Source organism: Rhinolophus sinicus, linkage group LG05 (genome assembly GCF_036562045.2).
Source record: "Rhinolophus sinicus isolate RSC01 linkage group LG05, ASM3656204v1, whole genome shotgun sequence".
In the NCBI taxonomy this organism is placed as follows: domain Eukaryota; kingdom Metazoa; phylum Chordata; class Mammalia; order Chiroptera; family Rhinolophidae; genus Rhinolophus; species Rhinolophus sinicus.
The window spans coordinates 74,489,730-74,507,575 of NC_133755.1; the positions used below are offsets into that span (position 1 = coordinate 74,489,730).

At 43.9% G+C, this 17,846-nt stretch overlaps 1 protein-coding gene across 2 annotated transcripts in view; it reads right to left on the reverse strand.

The window, feature by feature from the left end:
- Nucleotides 1-17,846, reverse strand: part of MERTK (MER proto-oncogene, tyrosine kinase) — an 85,750-nt gene that overhangs the window by 25,254 nt on the left and 42,650 nt on the right. For both annotated transcript variants that reach the window (XM_019714516.2, XM_019714517.2), the window contains exons 6-8: nucleotides 15,585-15,700; nucleotides 10,481-10,664; nucleotides 4,713-4,864 (exon numbers count right to left, since the gene is read on the reverse strand). In XM_019714516.2, coding sequence (XP_019570075.2) covers nucleotides 4,713-4,864; nucleotides 10,481-10,664; nucleotides 15,585-15,700 — 452 coding nt within the window. The remainder of the gene's footprint in view (nucleotides 1-4,712; nucleotides 4,865-10,480; nucleotides 10,665-15,584; nucleotides 15,701-17,846) is intronic.

Genomic DNA, 17,846 nt, shown 5'->3' on the forward strand with positions numbered 1-17,846 from the left:
CAACAGTGAGTCACATTTGGGTCTTCTTTCCCTATAAACCTAGGTCCTCCTTGCAGAATTGGCCTTGCAGTATGTCTCAAGCCTGTCTTGTTTCCCCAAACCAAGACGTCTGACCCATTCACCAAGTTTATCACCACTGCAGTTTCCTCCTCTGGGAAAAAAGTACCATCCTTGACTGACTCTTGGGCTTCAAAGTGTTTCAGACCTCTGAGTGGCCTGTCTCAGAAGAACCCTGCCTGTTTCTTGTACCTTAAAATGACAGCAGCAGAGATGCTGTGCCCTCCTTTGACAGTGAGAGAGGGGGAGAAAGTAGGGAGGGCCGTGGGAGGGGCACAACACCCAGACACGCAGTATATGGGGGCGGAGGTCTCGGCCAGGGGGGGACCCCTCGAGAGCACTGCGGCTTCCCTCCCAGCGTCTCTGAGGAAGCTGGTTCTCCATAACAACTTGCTATGAAACTTCCTTCTGGTCTGGGGTCTCCACGCTTTCCAAACACAGTCAAATTAGCATTAGAGCCATGTCCCAGGCGACAAGCTCTACAAGAATGACCGGCATCAAAACGAGTCTCTGTCTAACGTCTGGGCAATTCCTGGGTCAAGGTTAAACTGATTTCTTTTCTTTTTTTTTTAAATTGAGGAACAGTGTGTTTCTCCAGGGCCCATCAGCTCCAAGTCGTTGTCCTTCAATCTAGTTGTAGAGGGCGCAGCTCAGCTCCAAGTCCAGTTGCCGTATTCAATCTTTACTTGCAGGGGGCGCAGCCCACCATCCCATGGATGGAATTGAACCAGCAACCTTGTTGCTCTAACCAACTGAGCCATCCGGCTGCCCCTCCAGCAGCTCAGTGGCAATTCGTTGTCTTCAGTCTAGTTGTGGAGGGCACAGTTCACTGGCCCATGTGGGAATTGAACTAGCAACCCTGTTGTTCAGAGCTCACGCTCTAACCAACTGAGCCATCTGGCCACCACTAAACTGATTTCTTTACTACAGAACATTGCAGAGCCTGGAACTTGCCAGTATGTTCTTTGGATCTTCAAGAAAGTGCATCAAAATCAATATTTTATAAACTTATTTGCTCACTGAATTTTTTTCCATCTTATGGGAATGACAGTGAGATGAGAAACACCAGTGCACACTCATCACAAGACTGTCCCAGTCACAGGGGGACATTCTCCTGTGGAGCAAGATGTTGGCCAGGTCCGTGCATGGAGACTTTGATGCCGTAAACACCCATGCTGGACGTTCGTGACCTGCATTCATATGGTGCCAAGATGGGCAAGACATTCTCTAACTTCAAGGAGAGCAAACTGTATTTGTTCCTGACCTTTAGATTTTGAGCTTCTCTTTAGAAGACAAAGGATATCAAGAAAAACAGAACCAAAAAAAAGGTCACTATCTTCATCAAGATCTAGGAAATGTCAGTACAGTAAATATCAGGAGTGGGATAACAAAGGTATAAACCTTCGAAACTAAGTTTTCAGCACAACCACCATAACCCAGCTTTATTAGAATAGTGACTGCAAATCGCTTTCAAAAATAGCCAAATCTGTTGCCTTACATAACGAAGACACAGCGTTAGTTTTCTAAAAACAGAATGAAAGGACAATTCTGAGAGATGAAGTTGGGCCTAACAGCTGCCCCTTCGAAATGAAGGATGTTTGGGAAATAGACGTGGAGGGCGCAGAAGTCCTTTCCATGTTGCTTGGGGCTGCAGCCTCCTTCCGGAGCTGGCTGTGCATGTTTTCTTACTGGCTGCCCTTGCGCCTCAGCAGGAAGTTATCCAAGGTAAACCGAGCCACTGAGTCTTCCGTTGTCACAAGACTGTCATGATGCACAAAGAGTAGACAACTGCAAGGCAAATGTCTTCCCACTGGGATGATCCAGCCTCTCCAAGGAGGTAATGACTGGAAAGGTCACAGCCCCAAGCATAGTGTGGAAGCATTGTTCTTACTGCTGAGGGGACCTCTCGGAACAAAGGCGACAAGAATGCCCTTCCCAGCTGAGTGGTAGTGGCAGTTAGTGCATTAGACTCCCTGCGGCTGCATCACGCATGGGGCTGTCATCAGCCCTGCCCTTCAGCTCCAGGGCCTGTCTAAAGAAGGCTGCTTGTGTGTCTGCTGACCACTATCTTCTGCCAGCCAGAGAGAGACAGAATTCCCACCGAACTGAGACACAATGCCTGTGCCTTCACGTACTACCCTGAGAAGTCGGTGCTGTGAAAAGGAGCTTTCCCCTAAGATTCGATCCCCCTGACCCAGCCAGGGGGCACCCTGCATGATGCCTGGGGACAAACACTAAGACACGCAGGCCCCTTCCGGTGTGGCTGGGAGTCTCCTACGCAGGGTTTGACCACCACAAGTAACGTGCTGCAGCCAGTTCCTATCAGGCACGAGGTTAGGGACTTTGAAGCCCTCTTCTTTCTCCTCTACCCATCACCTCCTGCTTACAACAGTCTGCTTCCTGATAGGTAAACTGAGGCAAGAAAGGAAAAACAATACCCCCCAACAGTCCTATTGAGAAACAGCAGTTTTGGCAAAAGTTGGATGATGTGAGGTTTAAAACGGCTGAAACAAAGCTTGGATATCCCCAGTGGGTACAGCGGTGCCCCCATCCCTCTGTCCCATCAAGAAGCTACGTGATGTTCATGTGATGTCCTGTACAAATGCCACGATGATGCTGAAATCTGATTCGTCTCCAGGGTTACAGGATCAGGAACAGGAAACACGAAAGTAATGCAGTCAAACCAGGGCATTTGCCTCGTCCCAAAGAGGTCAGCGTCGCCTTAACCCTCTTCCTTTCCCAAGGGAAGGGGACCTGTCTGGGAGCTGCCCACACCCCACACCCAGGCATCACCACTCAGCTGTGTCCCCCACTTCTGTTTTCGGTCAAGTATTCTCACTGTACCTAGACTGGATAGTAATCAAGTCAGGATGTCCCACTGGCTTGACTGGAGTCACGCTTAAAAACGCCATGCCCACTGGAAGGGCACTGGCTGGCACTTAGGGAGGAGTCACGTAGACCCCTCTGCCTTTTGTTTGCTGTTGTGCAATGACACTACTATTTACACTAGGTGTCCTTGCTGAACCCCACAGGCTCTTGGCACATTTGACAGTAAGGCAGGGCTATGTGACATTCTGACACGTGGACGTATCCCTCAGTTCCCAGCACAGGCCTATATCCAATCGACGCACACTAACAATTTTGACAGTTAACTTTAGGTGCCAACTTGGCTAGGCCACGGCACCCAGATACACTGTCCAACACTAGTCCAGAAGATGCTACGAAATAACTTTTTAGATGAGCTGAACATTTAGATAAAGTACTTAGAGGGCGAGTGCAAGGTTGTCTTCAGGGCTGGGTGCCATGCACGACCCCTGGCCCTCCCTTTGCCAGCCAGTGTGTCCTTCCCCCAGTCACACTGCTGGGTGCCGGAGGGCCAGCTCGGCCCATCGTCTCCTCTACCTTCTCAGCGAGCAGCAGGAGGAAGAGGCTGCGTGACCTGTCAGTCGGTAGTACGCGCCAATGGAAAAAAGGCAGGTTTGAAGGTTACTTTTATCATTACACTCAATTTTCTTACTTGTAAAAGGTTAACAGTTGTATGAGCCATTTTTGTAACGTACAACTCTCAAGTTGTATTCCTGGCTCAAGAGCCTCCTTGGCTCACTTGCGATTTACCAAACTCTCTCCGATACTACGGCCAAATTCAGGCCCTGCACACGTGACCATGCCTCTCCAGTCCAGCTTCACCCCTAAAAGCATTCATGTTCCAGGCCCTTAAGCGAGTCATGACCCCCCAAAGCTGTCACACTATGCCTCCTGTCATATTATCCTTTTCAATTGATCTCCTCCATTTTCACCACTCAAAATTACTCCAAGCCCAGATCAAGTACCACCTTTGCAGGAGATGTGGTCTGCATGGGCCCCAAGCATCCTTCACAGTCTTGCTAAGCAGACCAATGGCAAGGCCTCCCCATCCCTGACCCTGTGCCTTTTTGGGGCTGGTTGAGTAGGCAGTGACGTCCGTTAAGGTGGTGGCTGTGCAGACCATGGGCTGTGTGCTTCTCGCTGTACATGGTGCCTAGGTCTTGGCCCAAGGACCTTCAGCCCCATGGAGCTTGAGGACAGGGAACCTGCATCACCAGGCTGAGGCTCCTGCTGTCCGCTGTGCCGTGAGTAACAACAGCCTTGCTCTGGTTCATTGAATCTCACATCTAATTTCAACTTCTGTGGAGCTGTATCAGGTGGCCTGTTGTTTGCTCAGCCCTCTGGTTACCTCTTGCCATTCTCTGTGTGGCTGGGTTCTTCCCTGACAGTCTTCTTCAGAAACATGTTCTCTGGCATTGCCAAGAAGCTGTGAACGGCTGGCCTGCTAAGCACTGTAGCTCCTTGACCTTTTGTTATGATTACCTGGGTGGTCACAGCATCTTCCTACAAGAGCCCAAATTCCCTGGCAGCAAGAATGAGGTGAGCTCCACACACAGGTACCGCATCAATAAGCGAGCAAGTGAATGAGTGAGTGAGGCAGCCCCAACGAGCCCTTGGAATTTGTAAGTATTCAGTCACCTACAATTTTAATGACATTCTTCGTCTCCCCCTGTAAGGTGCCTTGCCCAACTCAGTAACACCTGGTCTTCTCACAACAAAATCAACGCTTCTGAAACAGCACTAAGCTGGCAAATCAGAGGAGATGTGCGCTCTGTTGGCGCTCGACTTACAGAAACGTCGGCACTCTGCCACACGTGCGATATCCGGAAGGCTACCAGGTCCCCGTCCTGCCGCTCAATCGGAGGCTTGATCCATCTGATGTCCACCTTGTTACTAGATTCATTCAGAAGCACGGTGACATTCAAGGGTGCGACCGATGGGGCTAAAAAGGGAGAGGAGAGAAGGATGAAGGATCGCATGGTAAAGCACACAGGCAGAGATCCCCTCTCTTCTTGGTTTTTGAATGTTCTGCGGGAAGCCCTCAGCTGAGACTAAGATGAACGGCAGATTTTCACCCTCTTTTCAATTAAGAACCATTGAGATAATACATAAGTTTTAAAAAGCCAGCCTTTTCCAAACTAAAAGGACAAAGGAGAGGAAGGCAGAGAAGATGATGGTGTTGCTCGTGGCCCCCACCTGGGGAAGCAAAGCAGATACAACTTGAACAGTTTCTCCAACAGAAACCTGTGGGGCAGAAGGTCAACCAGAATGACTGGGGGTCAGGTCTGTGTCACGTGAGGTGTACAAGGCAGGGAACTCTCAGAAGGAAGCCACCACTTTCAAGTCCAGAGGCAGGTGATTGATGGTCTGAACAGAGCTAATCAGTCAATAAATCTTCATATATATGTAAGACATTTCATTATTGAAGACCAGAGGAACAGATGTTAATTACTTGGCTATATGTCAGCATGGGAGCATTTAGCACTAGTTTTCATGCTCTAGTTTACAGTAAATCCTGCTAAGTCACATACCCACTTCATATCTAAATATTTGCTATCTCTCACAAAGATACAAGGACAATAAAATCTAAAGTACTTTGGAAAAAATTATATATATATGTGTATATGTGTGTGTGTGTGTGTGTGTGTGTGTGTGTATATATATATATATATATATATATATATAATCTCCAAAGTAATTTGGGAAATAGGTTAAGGTCGTTACTACATTGTTTTTTGAGAAGGAAGAACTTGACTATATATATTAAAACTAAAAAAATATGCTCTTTGACCAAGTATTTTATTTCCGGGAATTTAATATAGAAAAATTATCCTGTGGATGGTATTATAGTCATTGAAACATAATAGTGACCAAAAAGGAATAAATGTAATGCTCAGTCAGTAACTGTGATATAATACATTTTGATACATTTTCCAATGGAATACTTACTACCCAGCTACTGAAAAAAATTAGATGGATCATACGAGTATGTATTGAAATGAAAAAATGTTTAATGGAGGAAAAGATTAAACTGCTACAAAGTATGTATCAACAATCCATTTTAGAAATAAAAAAGTGTGTGTATATATATATATATATATATATATATATATATATATGGAACAAAAATAATTGGAACAATATATACCAAACCATTGCCTGTAGTTGTATTTAGGGGAGATTACATCATATATTTCTGATATGTCTGAAAGGAAAACAAGAGGGAACCATAACTCTCCTCGACTCTGCTGATTCCAGGAGCAGTTAGATGAATTTCAGTTTAGGACATGTGATACGGTCTCGCTCAGGGCTAGGAATAGTCTGTTCTCAGCAATTAGACTGGAAAATCTAATGATTCAAGGAGCACTGGGCAGAGTATGTATAATGGTCTTGTCTCAATAGCAAGTAATAATTGACGTTAGACTAAGCACTGTTCTGGTCTTGCCTCATAAATCTTAAAAGCAAAATCCAAAAGGATCAAACTTTTCCCAATAGTTTAACAGTATCCCAAAACAAAGCTCAATACTTACAGGAATACAAAAATACCTAGCATTCCACAAGGTTAAATTCACAATGCTGGGAAGCCTATCAAAGATTACCTGGCATGCCAAGAACCTGGAAAGTACTCTACATAACAAGAATATAAATTACTCTATCAAAACTGCTCCAGAAAATAACACGGATGTTAGAATTAGCAAGGACATTAAAACAGCTATTTTAACTGAATTCCATATGGTCTGAAAGTTAAGTAGAAACATGGAAGATACAAAAAATACAATGTGAGAGACAAATATGCACTGGATAGAATGGCAGATTAGATACTGCACAAGAAAAGATCAGTGAATTTGAAAACACAACAATAGAAACAATCCAAAATAAAAAACAGAAAAGCAGGGGAAATAATTAAGAGCATCAATGAGTTATGAGGCAACTTCAAGGGATCAAATATATGTGTAATTGGAGTCCTCAAAGAAGAGGAGAGGTGGGAACAACAACAAAAAAAATACTTGAAGAAATAATGGCTAAAATGTTTCCAAATTTGATGCAAACCACAAACACACAGATCTAAGAATTCAATGAGCCCCAAGCACAAGGAATATATATATATATATATAAACTATTCCAAAGCACATCATAATTAAATCAAAATCAATAATAAAGGGAAAACCAGAGACAAAATACATACAGATACATTACATACGGAGGAACAATTAAAGATTACTGCAGATTTCTTATCAGAAATAATTCAAGCAAGAAGACCATGAAATAATATTTTTAAAGTATTGAAAGGAAAAAAAATGTGAATCTAGAATTCTGTATCTAGTAAAAATATATTTTAAAAACAAAGGCAAAAGAAATACATCAATGGTAAAATAAAAATTTTTCTCAGACATACAGAAGCTCAATTCTTCACCAGATCCATATAACAAGAAATAATGAAGTCCTTTATGAAGGAAAGTGACACCATATGAAAATATGGATGTATACCAAAAACTGAATAACATTAGAAATGGTAATTTTATGGGTAAGTATACATTTTTTTCTAATTACAGAAATCACACTAAAAGATTATTGATTGATGGGACAAAAACAATAACAATGTAGTGTGAGTATATAACATATGTAAAAGTAAAATGGATGACAACAATTGCACAAATATTGGAAGGAAAGAAATGCACATATACAATTAGAAGGTTCCTACACAGTATGTGAAGTAGTATAATATCACTTGAAGGTCAATGGTAATAAGTAAACACATATAGTATTAACTCTAAAGCAACCACTAAAAGAACAGAAAACAAGAGTTATAGCAAATAAGCAAAGGAGATAAAATAGAATAAAAAATATTTAATTAATCCAATAGAAGGAAGAGAAAGAAGAAAAGGGAAGCAAATTACAGACAGAACAGAGAGGAAATATGATAGATTTAAATCTACCCGTATGAGGGGGCATTCCAGTTTCGGGTACCCACCTCATAAGAGAGCTGTACTTTCGCTTTAATAAAAATCTTTGCTCCTCTAAAAAACAAATAAACAACAAAAAAAAAACCCTACCCATATGAATAATCACATTACATTTTAATGGATTAAATATGCTAATTCAAAGGCAGAGATTGTGACTGGATTAAAAAGCAGGACCAAGGTACATGCTGCATATATGAAACACACATTGTATATAAAGATGTAAGGAAGTAAAAAATAAGGATGAATCAGATATACTATGTAATCAAAAGAAAAATAAATGGCTATTATAATATCAAATAGAATAGATTTCACAAAAAAATAATATTACCAAGGATAAAGAAAATAATTTCATAATGATAAAGCAGTCAATTTATTAGGACAGCACAGCAATATTAAACATTTATGGACAAAATAACAGAGCTTGAAAATATTTAAAGTAAAACCTACTAGAAGTGCAAATAGAAATAGATAAATCCACAATTATAACTAGAATTCAATGCCTCTTTCTAAGTAATTGAAAGAAGTGGGTAGAAAATCAGTAAGAACACAATTTGAAAAACAAGATCAACCAACTTGATGAAGTTGATATTTACAAAGCATTCCCTCTAATAAGAGTGGAATACATATTCTCTTCACGCACACACCGTTTATTGAGACAGACCATATCCTGGGCCATAGTACACGTCTCAATAAATTTAAAAGGATTCAAGTGATACAAATTATGTTCTCTCGCCCCAACAGAATTAATTTAGGAATCAATGTACAGGTCTCCAGAAAACCCCCAAATTTGGGGAAAGTAAGTTATACACCTAAACAACTAATGGGTCAAAGAAGAAATCAGAGAGTATTCTGAACTGAGTGAAAGCGAGACATGGCATGTAAAAATTGTTCTCAAATGTTTTCCTTCCTTGTTTAGGAAAGGAGACATTTTGCAATTTGGGCACTAGAGTTACATTTGCTCAAGGATGGAATGCTAACAGTTTCTGACTGAGATCTGTCCCACAGTCTGTACTAAGAGGAGAACGCTGATTGATTGAGGCTGGAGCAAGGGGCAGGAGACAGATTTTGAGTGGTCTAGAAGTCTACGTGAGGAAAGAATGAAGTCGGTGCAAGTCAGATTGAACAACAGTCATTCCACTAGTCATAGAAAAGAGAAAGAACCTCAGAATTCAAGAGCAGCACACAGAAAATCCCTTAAAGTTTAAAGATGTAAATTGAGTTTGCTATGAGCAAGACAATATAGAGAAAACAGTCCCTAGTCCATAGGGCTGCTGTGAGGATCTAACAGAATAATGCACATAAAGCACCTAATGTGGTCCCTACACATAGTAGTGTTTGGCGAACATGAGCCGTCTTCAAATTAATTAGTTCTCTTGTGTTTGGTGCTATGAGTAATAACTTTATATTTGGTACTATATATATATAGTACCAAAAAAATGTATACACATTTTAAGAAAGGAAAAAACTATTTTAAAATTATGCTGATGGTAACCATTTTGAGTACCTCTTGTAATTGCAGAAGTCAAACATGACTTGTATTCATCTTTTGTTATTGGTATATATTATTACAATTTTAATCATTTTTTCCTTTCTTAAAATGTTTATACATTTTTTTGGCTCGCCCCCTCTCTCTCTCTCTCGTGTGTATATATATATATGTGGGGACAGAGCCAGGAGTGCAGTTTCCAGGCTCTCGGCTTCATGTGGAAAGGTGCTCACTTGGGTAGTAAATGGCCATCAACTGTGATTGGATGGCCATCAGCGGTGGCTAGTTGGCCTTCAGCTGTAACCAGTGAACTAGTGAGCCATTGGCCACTAATATAACTGCCATGGCTTCGCTAGCAGAAAATGGGGGCTAGCAAGCGCGGACTGCAGTTTGCACGGCAGAGTGCAGTTACCGGAGAGTCGGTCGGTTGGCAGAAAAGCGGACAGCAGGTCACACGTCGTGTGAATCCAGCCTCCAGTGAGACTATAGTGGTATGACACTCCTACCTATGGCTCCGTGGGTGTTCCTTTTTGGCCTCACCATATCCTGCGTTCTTATGTGGGGAGCGGGAGCTGAGACCCCGCATGACACCCTGCATGACACATGGAGCAGCAAGCAGGGTCCCCCGCATGACTATATATAGATATGTATGTATATATATACATATATATACATATATATACATTATGTATGTATACATATACATAATTTTTTTAAGCTAAGCAAGCAGTGAATTTATTGATTTATTCAAAGAAAGAGGCTAGGACAATACACTCCCAGAGTGGTAGGAGTGGGCAGGCTGGGAGAAGAGCCACTGCCTATGTTGTTATATTTTAATTTAAAATAATGTACACTATAAAGAATGTGGTATTATTACTATTTTTCTACGTGAAAGAAAATATGACCTATCCATAGTTAAGTGTAAGTTTGTCACTAACCCTTTAAAAGTACAGAAGGAAACACCTTCTTTCCCATTTTTACCGGCCATATCAATAAAACTCTCCTCCAGAAATGAAGACACTCCAAACCAAACAGAAACTCCAGACCATGGCTGGGGGGTGTGTTCATTCGTGTGCTGTGAGGGGCGGTGCTCTGAACCAGCAGTTACCTCCTTCAGTTGTGCTGGCCAGGATCCAAGGGCTCAGCGCGGACCAGCCGACCTCATTCCTGCAGGAGACACCAACTCTGTAATTCTCCAGGGCGCGCAGCTGCTCGATTTGATACACAGGTGGAGAAGCAGAGGTGTTAAAGGTGATGATGGAGCCATTACTCAGCGGGTCAGCTTCCTGAACCTAAGTGAAGAGTGGACATGTAGACCAGGATGAGTAAGGTGGCAGGAATGTCAGACCCGGGCTCTGAGGCTTTCCGTGTATGGGGCCTTCCTTTCCACCAGGGGAGTCACCTACTTCCTTCCAGGCCACACACCAGTGTCCCCACCATTATTACTGAGCGTTAGTCAGGCTGCTAATGGCCCTGAGGACAATGCCTAACAGCAGCATGTGCACGGTGGTTATAATTCATGTTATAATACAAAATAAAGTGGCCTTTCCTCTCTCAGAACCAGTGCAATTTTCAACTGCGTTCAGCTGTGTCACAGAAATCTGCAACAAAGGCAACAAGCATCACATGCGAGGGCCAAGCCTGAAGTATTACTACCTAGGCCTTTGAAGAAAACTGCCCAAATCCTACTTTAGAAGATGAGATACCAGATTTTTTTTTAAAAATCTGTATTTCTTTTCATTATGTAGCTTGAAAACCTCTGCTATTCCTGGAGGTGAATTTTTGTGTGTCCTGTATTCTCCCCTAGCTCCACCCCCTATGAAGTCACTCTAAAAGCATATTATACATAGGGCCGATTTTATGACATTTCTTGGTGGGGAGAAAGCACCAAGAACATAAGCACACCACTCATTGCTTCCCTGCTGGCTTCTTGTCACACAGTGGAGTCTTGACCTGGCCCCAACACCCCTCGAGGTATCACTAGTGGATTTGGAATTCCAAAATGTTGATTTGTGTCCTGTTGGCCTAAATTGCAACACATAGGTCCTGAAATAACAACATTGGTTTTGTACACTTCATGATTGCAAGCCCATTATGACTGGAAATAAATACAGGGTTTAAGATTTTTTTACCCCAACTTGCTTTTGGTTACTTCTGTTTTATTCAGTATCATTTTGTCTTTTCTAATTTTATAAGTATACCACACTATAGAAAATTTGAAAAACATGTAGTGAAAAAAAACAACCATTCTCAGGTGTCTCCATTCCCAGACAGGAGATGAGCTTAAGGAAAAGGGTGGAAGTGTCACATAGATGAGGTTTTGGCTGGGAACCCCCTCTTGCCTGGGCATACAGAGGACATCTGGACAGGTGTGTGGAGAGACCGGTGGGGCTTATGGGGGAACGACGAAGAAGGCACTCAGAGGAAAGAACTGATATGTTTTAGAGATTTGGAGAAAGTTTTGGTGGTGATAGTTGGCAGACAGCACTATCTGTCTCTTCACTTTAGAGTGTGCACCTCCTTCCTGGTGACCAACCACGGCAGCTAAGGTGGAGGAAACCTGTGTCCACCCGCCCATTTCAGGAGTACTTCCAGGCGCAGGGCGTCCTTTGAGAGCACATTCCTGGAAGAAGACGGGGTTTCTATAACAGGCCTTCATAGTGGGTCCTGAGGGAAAAGAGGGCATGAAACGGCAAGACGTACGTGGGAGAGTTAAAAATAGATGCAGAGTATGCAGCCCAAAAATGGGTGAAGAGAGGAACTCATGTCAGGACCAAAGGAAGTGCGAGGGTGTGTCCTACTACAGCATGAACCTGAATTTCGGCCAAAACATTCATTTGTTACCAAGTCAGAGTTTAAAACTGCAATGGATCAGGAACCTGCTACAAAACTACAACTATCTTTGCTTCCTTCAGGAATGAGAAATATTGTTAATCTTCAGAATATGCAAGTGTAACGGCTCGAGCCAGTCCTGACCAAGCCTGCCAGGATAACCAGAGGGATAAGGCACTGGTTATATGTCAAATTTCAGGTTCACGACAAATAATTATAGGTATAGGTACGACACAGAATTACTCATGGAATTTAACTTGCAAAATAACTTTCTTATTTGCTAAATCCGGTTGCCCGACCAGACATGGAAAGGAGAAAGGGTGAGGGGAGGCTGACCTGGCTGTTTGGCAAAGGCAATAACCATGTCGGCACCACAGGATCCAAGGTGAGTGAGGGAGGCCTGTAGTTTGGCGCTCACAGGAAGCTTGTTCACTCAGGCCATGGCCACCCAAAGCCAAGGCAAAGAGAGAGAGAGCTGGTGAAGCTTGGGTGTCACCTCTCCCACCTTCAGGGAGACCTGGTGTTCTCAGACTTTCCAACTGCCCTGCTCCACTTCATGTCTATCTTGAGCCTGCCGCTCTTGAGGTGGGACAGCTCTTCCCCAAAAGTCCCCCTGAGGGCAACCATTCTTGTGTGGGAGGAGCCCCATGTCCTCTTGGGCTCTTCAAACAGCTCAGCAACTGGGTAACAGTTTTTAAGGGCTGGACCATGCTGTAGTCAGGTCCCCATCTAGGGAGACAGGCCCCGGTAGTTCCCAACAACAGAGCCCTGAGCTATATAAAGCAAAAACCAACAGAATTGAAGGGAGAGATAGCAATTCAAAAGCAATAGTTGAGACTTCAGTTTCCCCCTTTCCATAATCAGTAGAACCACTAGCCAGAAGAGTAATAAGAAAACAGAAGAACTGAACAAAAGTATAAACTAACTTGACCTGACAGATGTAGAACACCCTACCAGCTCTGGCCGAGTGCACACGGAGTACTCTCTGGGACAGAGCTTATGCTCTGCCATAAATAAGCATTGATAAATTCATAAGGGTGGAAATTGTATCCTCCAAACACAACAGAGTAATATTAGAAATCAACAAAGAAAGAACATTGGAGAAATTCACAACTATGTGAAAATTAAACAACTTACTCCTACATTACCAATAAGACAAAGAAGAAATCACAAGGAAAATGACAAAAAACTTGAGATGAACGGGAAAAACACCAAAAAAAACCCCACCAAAACTTATGGGATGCAGCTAATGCAGTGCTTAGAGGGAAATGAATAGCATATTCATGCCTATATTATAAAAGAAGACATTTAGAACAATCACCTAACCTTCCACCTTAAGAAATAACAACACAGAAAGAGCAAACTAAGCTAAAGCAAACAGAAGAAAGGAAATAAAGATTAGGGCACAAATGAGTGAAAGAGAAAACAGAAAAATTCACAAAACCAAAAGTTCATTCTTCAAAAAGATCAATAAAATTGTGCTTTAGCTAAAGTGACCAAGGAAAGTAAGAGGGGAGATCTAAATGATTAAAATCAGGAATGAAACAGGGGATATAACTACTGATGACAAAGAAAAAAAGATTATAATGGGATATTATGAACAACCGTATACCAACACATTAGATAACTTAGAGGAAATGGACAAATTCCTAGAAAGACACAAACTGCCAAAAGTGACTTCAGAAGAAATAGAAAATTGGAATAGCCCTCTAACAAGTAGAGATTTTTGAGTCAGTAATAAAAGAAAACGTCCCACAAAGAAAGTCCAGGACCAGACAGCCTCTGTGGTGATTTCTACCAAATATTTGAAGAAGTAACATCAACCTTTCACAGAGTATTCCAAGAAATAGAAAAAAGAACATTTCCCAACTCGTCCCATGAGGCCAGCATCACCCTGATACCAAAGCCAGAAAAAGCCAACCCAAGGGAATCTACCGCCCAGTGTCTCTGATGAATACAGACACTACATAGAGGTGATGGCTGAACAACTCTGCGAATATACTAGAAACTCCTGAATTGTATGCTTCAAATGGGTGAATATTATGGTGTGTGAAATACACCTCAAAAACAGCTGTTAAAATAAAGGCTATCCCTGGTGAGGACTTGGTAGACACACAAGAACTCCTGACGCTTGACAGTGCTTGGGCGGTTTACAAATAAGGCTTGGCAAGGTATAAGCAAGGCTGGAGTAGAGGGGCGAAGGTGAGGCTATGGGGAAGGTGGGACGAGGGTGAGGCTATGGGGGTGGCGGGGCGAGCGTGAGGTGATTTTGGGGGTGGCGGGGCGAGGGTGAGGCGATTTTGTGGACAATGTATGCTTTTACTCTTCAGAGCAGTAGCTGCGGTAGACAATACTGGGGGCAATAGGAGTAGGGAAATGAATTCCATTTGACATTAAAAACATCTGGCGTCAACACATAAATTGTCTGGAGGTCACTGTCACTTCCTTAAGCTGTGTGGGCATGAGCCACCCGTGTCAGGTTAACGTGTTTGTAAATAATAAGAGCAGGCATTATGAAGCTGGGCACCGTACCTACCCTACTGTAAGACAAAGTGCAGGGCAGAATGCATCCAACGGACAAGCCACACGCATCCCATGCCTGCTCCCAAATGCAGTGTCTCTGCTGACACTCAGAGGGACAGGTGGGCTGGGCACAGTTTGAGGCACCAGCTGCCCGGGCTGGAGGTCTGAGTCACCACTCTGGGCTCCGAGGCGGCAGTGCTGCGGTGGGTGTTGGTGACACAGCATCCGCAAAGCCCTTGGCTGAATGCCCCCCTCCCTCTGCAGGCCACAGCAGGGTTCCTGCCGCCCCTTCCATGTTTATGAGGCAAGCACTCAGCAGAGCCCACCCCGTGGCGTGGATCACGGTCGGCACTTACCTCTATTTCTTGCAGCACCATTTTATACCAATTTTAGAGAGTGGCTAAAAATGGGTGAAGACTTTGAAAGGCCTCTAAGGCCCAGGTTTCCTGGAGCCATAGGCCAAAGTGCTACATTTGACAGCAAAGGTGACCTGGCTTGGGCCTGCACATCTGTCCTTCACGGCCACCTGCCCTGGAGGAGCCAGGTTGACGCTGAGTACCTGGCTTCAGGAATGCCTGGTCACAAGCCAGCCCTGACTTAGGGATGTGTTCTTGTGCCTTAATAATTCATTCTCTCAGCCTCGTGGTCCCCTTCTGGTTGGGTCCTGGCCATACGAGGAGGAGGCATCGTCCTAGGGCGGAGTGCCATGAGACAGACACTGAGCAGGGAGGGTCAGTGTGGGCACTGCACGGAGGTGCCGAAGTGCCCACAGCACCCAGCCTCGGGAGGAATAAAAGCCAGGGAGAGCACAGGGCACCAAAGCCCCACTTTGCTCTGTGCCCTGCATGTCTGTTTACCTGGACGCTGCAACTGCTGAGTGGGGAGTAGCCATCAAAGCCGGGGACCCAGGAGATGAGGATGCCATGTGCGCTCCGGTTGTGGATGCTGATATCAGCTGGCGGGGAGGGAAGTGCTACGTGAAACACAAGGACACACACAGACACGTTAGAAACCTCAGGAGGCCACAGCGACCACAAAGACGCTTTAATACCAAGCCTTTCTGTTTAAGATTCAGAGACTCAAACACAAGTCACCCTATGCCTGAAGGTGACCGTGTTAGCCTATGACAGGCCTTCCAGTGATGGGGGGGCTCTGCCTGGGCCACAGGAAGGGGACACGGGCCTGCTCTCCTGCCCACGGATGAAGGGAGAGCATTTAGCTAGAAAAGGATGTGGAGACGTCCATTTCCTTCACTGAGCTCGCATCCATGGTCCTACTGTGTGCAGACACCTAACTGGATGCCAAATGGGGATGGAGAGCCACCGCTGTGCCCTGGCAGAGCTCTTGGCTGAGTGAGGACCCATGTGAGCAAGGATGAGAGAACCGTGTGCCAAGAAGAGAGGGTGCCACAGGAGCATATGTGCATGTGTATGCATATGCATGTGTATACGTGTGTGCATGTGTGTGCACATGTGCATTGTGTGCATGTGTGCGTATGCATGCATGTGTGTGTAGGGGAAGGAGAAGCTTTCTAGGCCAAGGAAGCAGCTGAGAGTCAGTTCAAGCAAAAGGGCCACTGCCTCCGCTGAGGGGGCATGAGTGCATGATGACCTTGCCACATGGGACGTGCACAGGTATTTCCATTAGAATCTAAGAAGGAGCCGGACTTTGGGGCTCTTATTTTCTTGTGCTAAATCTAATTCTTAGTTAATAGCAATAATCACACTAATAACAAAAAACGATGACTAATGCTGTGTGACCTACTTTCTGACCTCCACTTCCTTGAGTCACTATTGGAACCCCATCAGAGAGGTCTTCTTACCACCCCCATTTATGGATGAGGAAACTGAGGATCAGAGCAGTTAAAAACTAGCCCAAGGTCACAGAGCTCATAAGCAGTAGAATGGGGACCTGAACTCAGGTCTACCTGACCCCAGAGCTTGTGTCCCTTTACAGGACATAGGAGGCTGGTTGAGCAGACAGCAAGCAGACTGGTGTGAGCGCCAGTAGGGACTGGTTGTCTGGTCACCACTTGGCTGGCTGCATGGCCTGGGGCATAGTTGGATGCCCTCTCTAAACTCAGTTCCCTCTCAGTGAGATGGGGCCAGGTGTGGACTAAGTGAGCAGACACGCATGAGGCCTGGGGGAGGCGTGGAGGTAGGGAAGGCGATGACAGAACAGCAGGAGGGCTGTGCCATATCCAGGAGTTTGTTTTACCAGTTTTACACGCCACTTGGTGAGTGGGAAAGAATGAGCGCTTTGTTTGGCTCGCTTCCCTAAACAGATTAGTTGTAGAACTGCCCTAAAAGGTCCACCTTTCCATCAGAATTTGCCCACAGATATTATAGCCAATAACAGACTAGAAAAAGGAAGTCCTGGTTGCTTTGATATAAATTTTTAAATGAATGAAAACCAAAAGCGTAAGTTTTGGAAATAGTGTTTATAAAAAAAAAAGAAAAAGAAAAATCTTAGTTGACACTTTGTGTGAAGCATAAAATTAAAGTACTTCACTTTTATGGGTTTTTAAATTTTAAGATGTTTGTACTTGATGAAAATGTCTATAAATTTACACCCACTCATAAATTCCTGAAATTCCCAACATTTCTTTTGGAAATGGTAATAATGGTGTTAGGAGTGAAGGAAGGAAGTTGTACAAGTACTGTGTGATGTGCTCAGTTTTTCCTCCCCACGGACGTTTAGAAAACACCCTCTCATCGCTACCTCTAGTTGCTTTGCTGAATCGAAACATCAGCACCTTTTCAGAGTTTAGCTTCCTTTGTCATTTTGAGGCCACTGCCCTGTATCACCCCACTTCTAACTGGGTATTATACTCATTCTGTTTTCCAGTGTTGTTTCCCCAAGGGGAGGACCAACGGCATTAACTGCTTCTGAATATTTAAATTAAGAATTAATACTGAAACATAAAATGTGCTTGCATTTTTGTGAGAGCAGGTAGAGAAAATTATTTGAAAAGGGATAAAGAGACAGTTTGTATGTGTAGGCTTTCCTGTCCTTTCACGTTTCGGTTTAAATGATCTCACAGAAGGAGGAGGAAGGCAGATGACTGAATTGGGATGGCTCCACTCACTGGGAGACCTTCCGTTAGGTTATTTTCCAGC